The sequence below is a fragment of the Coenobita brevimanus genome, chromosome 91 (assembly GCF_032717465.1).
Source record: "Coenobita brevimanus isolate Jiangsu-jjx chromosome 91, ASM3271746v2, whole genome shotgun sequence".
NCBI classification, from domain to species: domain Eukaryota; kingdom Metazoa; phylum Arthropoda; class Malacostraca; order Decapoda; family Coenobitidae; genus Coenobita; species Coenobita brevimanus.
In genome coordinates this window covers 15,071,731-15,081,730 of record NC_137044.1, presented here as the reverse complement: position 1 = coordinate 15,081,730, position 10,000 = coordinate 15,071,731, and the positions used below count along the sequence as shown (strand labels likewise).

General features: G+C 42.5%; 1 protein-coding gene across 1 annotated transcript in view; it reads left to right on the top strand.

Annotated features, from left to right (window-relative positions):
• The window catches only part of LOC145411973 (uncharacterized), a 458,683-nt gene that overhangs the window by 365,575 nt on the left and 83,108 nt on the right, over positions 1 to 10,000 (top strand). Inside the window, exon 4 of the mRNA XM_080281944.1 lies at positions 7,362 to 7,487. Within this exon, the coding sequence (XP_080138070.1) occupies positions 7,362 to 7,487 (126 nt within the window). The remainder of the gene's footprint in view (positions 1 to 7,361; positions 7,488 to 10,000) is intronic.

The window sequence follows — 10,000 nt, the reverse complement described above, 5'->3', positions numbered from 1 at the left end:
AATTATTACGAGGAAGACAAGGAACAGGATAATGATGGGTAAAAAAGTGAGAAAATCAGGAAGGGAGAAGAGAGAGAATGAATTTAAGGGAAGGAAAGCAGGAGAATATGAGGAGGGAAGATGAACGAGGGGAAGACGGTAATGAACGAGGAGGAGGAGGAGGAGGAGGAGGAGGGACGAACACAGAAAGAGGATGGAGAGCGAGGAAGAGACAGAAAGAGAATGACGAGATAGGAGAAGGGGGAAGGACAGAGAAAAAGAGGAATAGAGAGGGAAAGAAAGAGAACGAGAGGGTAGATAGGGGAAAAAAGGAAATATGAGACGGGATGGAGGGATGAAAAATTAAAGATACCAGGAAAAAAGGACGTGTGAGGGATTAGGTGCCAGAAAAGAGGCAGAGAAAGAGGGGATGAGAGAAGACAGGAGAGGGTAGAGAGGTGAGAGCTAGGGGCGTGGGGGATGAAAGGACAGATTAGAGAGAGAAGTGGGATAGGAAGAGCGAGACTTGAAAAATGTGTGTATGAGAGAGAGAGAGAGAGAGAGAGAGAGAGAGCTGCAGCTGCGTGAAGGTGAGGGGAGACTAAGGAAGAAGGGAAGAGGAACACACAGAATTAGCAAAAGCGAAATTCCAGTCAGGTAATTGGCTCTAAGACGAAGTGGCGAGAATGAGCGTGGGAGTGGAACAGGGGGCGAGAGAAAGGAGGAAATTTGTGTGAGGCAGGGAAAAGGGTGAGACAAAAAAATGCACTGGAAAAGAAATGGTAAAAGTGAGAGAGAGAGAGAGAGAGAGAGAGAGGAAAAAATGAGCAGTGGAAAAGGAATGAAAAAAAAAAAAAAAGACAGAACAATGAGTATATATATGTAAAAATGGAACAGATTATATACGTCTTGAAGAGAGCCATATAAGAAAAGCAAGGGATGGAAAACAAGAGTCGAAAAATACCGCATGAAAGACAATATAAAGCGGAAAAAAAGACAGTGAATAAATGTCAGTACTGGAAATAACGTGGAGAAAAGGTTAATAAAAAAAAACAGGATTAAGTAAGAAATAAAGATAATTATAAAAGGAAAAAAATATACACAAAATGCAAAAAATTAAATAAAATAAAAAATAAAATAAAATGACGCAGAAGCAGAACTATCCAGAGAAAATCGGTAGACGTACGGAATGAGAACTGTAAATAGACTGAAGAATAATGGAAAAGAAACATAAAAATAGAAAAGAAAAAGTCAGAAAAACGCAAAATAAGAACAAGATGGCACAGAAAGAAGATAAAAGCACAGAGGAGGCGAAAAAGTTTCCAATTTACATATAGATTATTAGAGACAAGAAAAGTTTTAAAAGTGAAAGCGTAGGAGTGGGAAAGTAGGCTTGATATGAGAAGATGTAAGAGAGATTAGACACACCTAACGCATAATATTAACAGTGATGATGATGATGATGATGATGGTTATGACAGACATCTAACAAAAACTGTAATATTAATAGTGGTGATGATGATAATGATATGTATGACAGGAGAATTAGCTTGAAACACAAATGTATGAATGTCCATATACCAGTATGAGAAAAAAGAAAAGGAAAAAGGATGGGACACAATTAGCCTAGCATAAAATAAGAACAAAATAATGCAAAATTTTGTTATGGATGAACAAAGACCTCGGTAGATATGCAAATGTGAAAGAAAATCGAGCACAGTAAAAAAAAGAACACAAAAATAACCTTTTTATACAACCTTAAAGTGATGAAAGTGAAAAGAAAGCAGATGTACAATTGTGTTATGGCAGAACAGAGAACTCATTTGATATGCTAATTCGAAAAAAGAGATCACGAGGAAGACATGTAAGAACGACGAGAAATTGTGGAAATTAAAAAAAATAATAATAAGCATATTTTCAACTGTTTAGCGTTCGAACAGAGAATACAGAAGATGTATCCAGAAAACAGTAAAAAAGAAAAAAATTTGCTTTAAACTTCAACAATGTTCAATTGTGTAATATATATTTGACAAGACAACTCAGAAGATATACAAATAAAATTCAATTATACAAATCTTTTTGCCTTGAGTCCACCATCTTACCTCTAGACCACGGCCTCCCCAAAGCGTAAGATATGCACCCTTAAAAAATATAAATAAACGCATAACTCACACAGCACTCCCTCTCATTTCCCCTCCCTCCTCTCCCTCCAATCCCCTCTCTCCTCTCCCACCACTCCTCTCTCTCCACTCCCATCCCTCCTATTAGCCTTCTCCCCATTCCCCTCCTCTCCAGTCCCTCCAAATTCTTCCTTTTTATCCTCTATTTCCCAGTCCAAAACTCACCCTCTAACCTCTTCTCAGACCTCTCCCTCATCCCCAATCACACTAGTCCATGTCGTTCCTGTCCCTCCCAATCCCTCACCCCTCATCTCTACTATTCCTCCTCCTCCCTCCTCCCGAATCCTCTTCCCCAAAGTCTCCCTCTTCCCTTTTCCTTATTTCCCCAACCAGTACTCCCGGTCACTCCTGTCCCTTCGTATTGTCCCCTCCCCTCTCCCCTACTATTACCGTTCCTCTCATCCCCAGTCCCCCCCCCCTCTGGTCACCCTCTCCCATTACCCACACCCCTAACCACAATACTCTCCTCTCCTTTCTATCTTCTCCAAGTTACTTCTCTCTCCCTACATGTCCCCTTCCCTCTCACCCACAAACTCCCGCCTCCTCTCCCTACATCTTTATCTCTCCCCCCACAAACACCCCAAAAGTAAGTAAAAAATACAGAAGGATCCATTAAGAATTACAGATGCGGCTGGACCTGAGGAAAGAGAGTGCATTAGTCTGTGTAAGGTTGGCTCAAAAGTTGGGAATAAGTTAAGCATTAGTACCCACGGCCGCATGTAGTGGGGGGTTTATGAGGTGTGTGTGTGTGTGTGTGTGTGTGTGTGTGTGTGTGTGTGTGTGTGTGTGTGTGTGTGTGTGTGTGTGTGTGTGAGAGAGAGAGAGAGAGAGAGAGACGGGGGGGGGGAAGGAGAGAAAGGAAACGAACCTCAAAGAATACAAAAGCAGGAAAAACAAGAAAGCACACAGGGAGGTATACCTCCGCCAATGCCATTGCAGGATCCTGATCAGGATCAGGATCCGACCTATAATTTAATCAATTCTTTCTTAGCCCTTGGCCCACCCTTCAACAAAATTTTACTGAAATTCATTGAGAAAATTTGGAGATATGGTGTGGACAAAAACAGACAAACATAGGTGAATATATAACCTCCTTTAACTTCGTTGGCGAAGGTAAAATGAGAAGGAAAATGAAATGTGCAAATAAAACAATGAAAGAAAAAAGACAGGTCCAAAACAGAGAGAGAGAGTATATAAAAAGAAAAGCAAAACAAAACACAAAACACTAAGACAGACAGAAGGCAAAACGAGAGCAGAAAGAGAAAACAAAGAGAGACTCTGAAAACGAGAGAAAACACTGAGAAAGAGAGAGTCTGAAAAATAGAGGGAGAAGAGAATTAATTGACTAACAACTTCCTGGTACGATAAATGCCAGGGAAAGGGAAGAGAGAAAGGAAAGAGAGAGAAAAAGTGTAGGCAATGCGAAAAAACAGAGACAGACCAATCGACTGAGAAAAAGATGAACGGACACAGCAAATACACACACACACACACACACACACAGAGAAAGAGAGAGAGCCACTAGGCCACCAAACAGAAAAGCGAAAAGTTGAACAGAAATATAGGGAAATCAAACAAACCTCAACAACCTGGAAACGACAGAGGTCCATGAAAGCCTGACGTACACACACACACACACACACACACACACACACACACACACACAGCGATTTATGAAAGAGAGGTATAGAAACAATGAACAAAACCACCAAAAAGAAAATAAGTAAAACAAACAGTCAATCCAGAAAGAGAAACAAAGCCAAACCAACAAGAGGCTGACAAAAAAAAACAAAAAAAAGGCCTCGAACAAAGCAAGAGAGACAGCCTCCTCAAAAATATAAAAAAAATAAAAAAATAAAACCATCTGGATAACTTGAAATAACCGGATAAATGAAACAGCAAAATATGGCGTTAACGATGGATCTACGCAGCATCTTTATCCTCCCTAAGACGTGATAAACAAGGTATGTTATTAAAAACTCCCCGCGGCCTTTAAGAATATGATATTAATGAGGAAAGTGGCCAGGACAATGACCCAGACTTAACCTTAAATCATAGAAAAAGAGAATAAAGAACAGGGATAAAACTTTAGAGTCTGTAAGAGGAGGAAACAAGAAAATTATTTAACCTCCTAGTTCCCTTCTGCTACTCCTCCTCCTAAAGCCTCGACCCAAAAAACGATCAACAGAAGATATATTTAAAAAATTATACACTGCCTCGCCCCCCCTCGCCAAAATGACCAAGCCTTCAAGTAACTACAAGAGGATGCATCAGGGAAAACGAGGTGACATCTTGTTTTTGCTCCTCCATCAGCTTCAGATCTGATAAACAGGGTGGCATTACTTATAAAACATAATGAAAAGAATAAAATGCTGAAACATAAACTTCAAAATGAGTCTGCAAGATGAAGCAATAGAGAAACCAGCCAGTGACATCTTGCTTCTCCCCTAGTATCAGACACGATTAACAGAGAGGAGGTTAAAACAGCCCCCCCCCCCCACCCAAGAAAAAATAAAAGAAAGCTGACAAAAAAAAAGGGGAGGGGGGAAGGGAGACTGCAAGAGGAAAGCAACAAGGCAAACCAGGCGGGCAACGACCTCCTGCTCCGTCCTCCTGCACCAGCCTCAGCCCCAGACACGATAAAATAAAAAAGCATTAATTAAATAATAAAAATAAAAAAAGACACAGAGATAACCAGAACTTCAAAAGAGGCTGCAACAGGGAGCAACAGGACAATCCGGGAAGGCAGCGACCTCTTGCTCCTTCCTCCACCACCAGCCTCAGCCCCAGACACGATAAACAGGGAGGACGTTATTAAAAATTCCAGCCTGCCTTTGCACGGGCCGGATCAGACGGGAAAGTTTCTCATTACGCGCATTCATCACGGGCACAAAAGCTGGTCAATATTCAGGCGGGCGGATTCCCTTCTTTAATTAGCGTACATCCGGCCTGGCGTTTGCATGATTCGATGGTTCCGCGGGGTTTTAGACAGATGGCAGGCTTGAAAAGGTCTCTGTCTGCCACTAGCGATGTGTGCCTGTGAGTCTGAGAGCTGGACTTTTGCTATTCTGTGCGTGTCTGTCTTGCTCTCCATTTACTGGTCTCTCTGGTGGTGTTTGTGTGCCTGTTTTTCGGTCTGTATTTCTGGCCCTCTGTCTGCTCTGCCTGTTGGGTTTTAGGCAGACGACAGGCTTTAAGGGATGCTCTCTGTGTCTGCTACCTGAAATAACTGTCTGCTTGGTGATTTATATTATTATGCATGTCTGTGTTTGTGTCTGTTTGCTGTCTGTTCTGTTTCTTAGAGTTTAGGTGGATGGTTGGCTTTTAAAGACGCTCGCTTTGTCTGTCATCTGGGAGGCATATCTGTTTGTCTCCGTTGTTTGTCTGTTGCTGTTAATGTGTATGTCTGTCTTGGTCCTCATTTGCTGGTGTCTTGGTTGCTGTGTATATCTGTATTTCTATCTGTCAGTCTGTCTGTTCTATTTCTTGGAGTTTGGGTGAATGGCAGGCTTTAAAGGGCACTCGCCCTGTTTGTCATCTGGGATTATTGTGGGATGCCTTTGTTGTGTCTGGTGTTGGCCTCGTTTGTGTGTGTGTGTGTGTGTGTGTGTGTGTGTGTGTGTGTGTGTGTGTGTGTGTGTGTGTGTGTGTGTGTGTGTGTGTGTGTGTGTGTGTGTGTGATTATTATACACCCATTTCCGCTGTGGGATGTCTATATGTGGGATGCAAGTGAGGGGGCGGGGGAGGAAGAGGAGTGGGGAGTGCGGGAGGAGGAGAGGGAGGGGGGAGGACGGAAGGGAGGGGAAGTGGAAGGGGAGTGGAGGAGGGGGTGATGGCGTGGGGAAGGGGGTGTTGTTTACAAATCTTCATTATGAGATCGAGACCCAGGGGAAATTACCGGCTCTGTTCAGCTTGGGTGGGACGTGTTCTGGACAGGTATAGCACAGGTCGGGTAGTCTGAGAGAGAGAGAGAGAGAGAGAGAGAGAGAGAGAGAGACGTACTGTACATACATACAGAAATGACAATAGAGCGTGTGTGTGTGTGTGTGTGTGTGTGTGTGTGTGTGTGTGTGTGTGTGTGTGTGTGTGTGTGTGTGTGTGTGTGTGTGTGTGTGCGTGTGTGTTTCTCCTGCCTCTATATAGTAGTAAGATGTAATTGCATGTAGGCATCAATTATTGCCATTTTCTACACATTTCAAGTGCCACATGCATCTAAATAAACGAAAATATAATTCTAAAAAATAAGGCAATAGAAGGACGCTTTAATTCCCTTTGCTCCGAACAACATTATCACTCCACTCCAGCTAAAGCCCGATAATTTATTCAACTGGGACTAAGTGATAAGAGAGATAATACTTCCAACCATTATGCCTTTCATGGTAGACATAATTCTAGCATTTTTTGAAGCTAAAGCCACGCTATTTTGAGTCTAGATAAACTGTGATGAGATGCTGGTGGGCAATGGAGGTTGATATGAATTGGAAATTTTTTTATGGAGGCGAGAGGATGGATCGATGAGAAGTGAATATTAAATAGTGTGCTTAGGAGCCTGGCAGGATGAATGGATGAAAATAATACTGAAAAATAGTTTGGGGGGAATGGATACAGGCGAACCAAATACAGAAGGATATCTTTTTCTATCAGGACACAGGGATGGATACATGGATGAGAATTAAACGCAGACGGATGTTTTTGAGAAGGTGGATGGATGGACGGATGGTTGGGTGGTGGACAGATGAATGCATGTATGTATGTAAGGATGGATGGATAAATAAACGAATGAAAGAACAGATGACAGTGCAACATCAAACCGTTTTTTTTTTTTTTAAGAGATGGAAATTGAAGGAGGATTTAGGAGAGATTTTGACGCTGTCCTGAATTAATCAAGGGCTGACACTCATTAATCACCTGGTAAGAGCGGGGGCAATTAGCACAGCCAGGGAAAATTGCCTGAAATAGTTAGTTAGGACAGGGTTGGGTCCAGAATTAACACTTTTAGGCTCCTATGACTCACTCAGCTAAATAAAAAAAAAATGGACGGAAAATATTGATAGAGTTATTTGGTGCATCTATCATTATCTCTATGGCTCGTATTCTCGTCGTGAGGCTCCCTAGCATCTTCTCCTTAGCGATTTATCTTGCTTACTACATATTGCAACTCTCTTGTATACTGACTTTCCCGTCTTTCTCTCTTCCCCACAGTCCCGCCCAACAAGCCAGAGATCTACAATGAGACTGGCCACCTGGTATCCGGACAGAACGACGCCTCCATCCTGGGTCCCTACAACGAGGGTGCTTCGCTCGTGCTCACTTGCAGGGTGTCGGGAGGTGGGTGTGGTGCTTTTGTGTGATTTAGTTGGTAATTTATGTGTTACCGCATTCTGTTTGGTGGGTGTTCGGCCTGGGATGATGATAGTGATACTGACTGTGGTGGTGGTGGTGGTGGTGGTGGTGAGAGTGAGGGGGCGATAGTATGAGAGTGAAGTATGGATGTTAGGAGGTGTAGATGGAAGAAGTGAGAATGTGAGGGAAGGATGGGGGGATGAGGGTGTAGGAGTGTGAGGAAGAGGTTCTTGCGGGAGGGGGGAGAAGGTGTAGGGGTGAGAGGGAGGCGTGTGGGGAAAAGAGTATGTGAGGAAGTTCTGGGGGATGTGGGGTGGGGGGGGAGAGGGTGTAGGAGCGTGCGGGAGGGGAGACCAGGATGAATGTGTTATATTAAAAAGTACCCGATTCAACTCCTTGTCTTCCTCAGTCTCCACTATGTCAACATGGGGCAGGGAGGAGTGTGTGTGTGTGTGTGTGTGTGTGTGTGTGTGTGTGTGTGTGTGTGTGTGTGTGTGTGTGTGTGTGTGTGTGTGTGTGTGTGTGAGAGAGAGAGAGAGAGAGACAGTACGGAGGAAGGAGGAGGAGAACGAGAGTTGAGAGAATTAGGTAAAGGTGTGTAAAGGAAGGAAGCTTCTGTGGAGAGGAAGAGGAAAATAAAAGAGGGATTAGAGAGGGATGATAAAGGCTTGGAAGGGAGAGAGAAGCGTACGTAATGAGAGAGAAGGGAAGATGCGAGATGAAGATAGCGATGGTTTGAGAGAGAGAGAGAGAGGGAGAGAGAGAGAATGAATGCACAGACCACACAGATTTTTTTATTTCTCTGCTAGCTGACCGGGCCTGAATACTAACATTTTTTTTCGACTTGCAGATCAAGAAAATGAGAGAGAGAGAGAGAGAGAGAGAGAGAGAGAGAGAGAGAGAGAGAGAGAGAGAGAGAGAGAGAGAGAGAGAGAGAATACGTGTTAGCTGCGACACAGAATATGCGTATGTGTGCCTTGAAATTGGAAACGACAGTAAAGGAGATTGGGACTGAGGAAGGAGAGGAGGGGAGAGAGAAGGAATGAGAATGTGTTAAGATTAAGGTTAAGGAGAGAGGGTAGGGGAATGGCCGGTCGAAAGAGAGAGAGAGAGAGAGAGAGAGAGAGAGAGAAATGTCACAAATATCAAATATGCATAAAGAGCAAGCAGATAAAAATAAAACGAAATTAAGGTTTGGTCGATTATTACACACACACACACACACACACACACACACACACACACACGTGGCAAAGGGGAAAACATGACTCGATATTACCGCTACTTTTACTCGTTTAAATTTTAACAATATGGTCGAGTATTACTTCCCCCCAAACTGCAAGAGCCACCCAGAATCTACATACACTTTTCTGACATCATATAACCATAAAATATCTTATTCTGAACACATAACGAACTTCGAAAATTCAATACACCCACAGCGTAGACACAATTTCATGCTCAAAATTGTCATCTTATCCAGAATCAATTTTTAACATAATATTTGCCATGAAAATCTTTATCTATCGTATAAAGAAAGAAACACTTTCAGTATCCCGTTTGCTTACAGTATATTATAAAGTTTGTTATTAAATCAGAGAAAAAAATCCACACATGTATAAGTTTTCCTGACCTCATACACCATATATATAAAAAAAAATTCTATAATATATAAAAAAAAATCTATAACAAGAATTCCCACTTCCAAAATCCAATCCAGCCACTGTATATTCCAAATTCCGTGCTCAAAATCGCATCATCCGCAGTTTTATTTTTTATTTTTTCGAAGCCAGCCAAACCACATCGCTGGCCAACTCTCTCTCCCCTTCCCAGGTAATACCATTTGTCTGTCTTCCATCCTGTACTCCCTCGCTTCCACTGGGTTTAGATATTACTTCTCCCTACCTTATTGAGCCGATCCTACCTCCTCTCCCTCCGTGTGTGTGTGTGTGTGTGTGTGTGTGTGTGTGTGTGTGTGTGTGTGTGTGTGTGTGTGTGTGAGAGAGAGAGAGAGAGAGAGAGAGAGAGAGAGAGAGAGAAACTGTGAAGACACTAAAGATATACGAGGGTATACTAAAAAAAATATATATATCAAACTATACATTTAACAAGAAATCCCATATTATATTAATTCTTCAGCCATCAGGGAGTTATCAAAGGATGAGGACTATCTTAAAAAATCCAGAGTAACCCAATACTGGGCTGGGAGATGGAGAGCTGGGACGCAGTACATCGAATTACACCTTTCTTGATTGACGTAAGGTGACTCGATTACCGTACTCAGTACCTCGGGAAGACTCGGTAAATGGACGGAACTGAGGGATATCTTTTCTTTCCATCTTGTTTTTCTTTTTTTTAGTATAGGGGTTTATATTTTTTAAGCAAATTCCTTACAAGAAGTGTCTCCTAAGTTGAATAAAGTCATTTTTGCCCATTCAATAGCACCTATGTACGCACCACACACTTCACATGTCACAATTTCGGCCCCAACTCCGCAC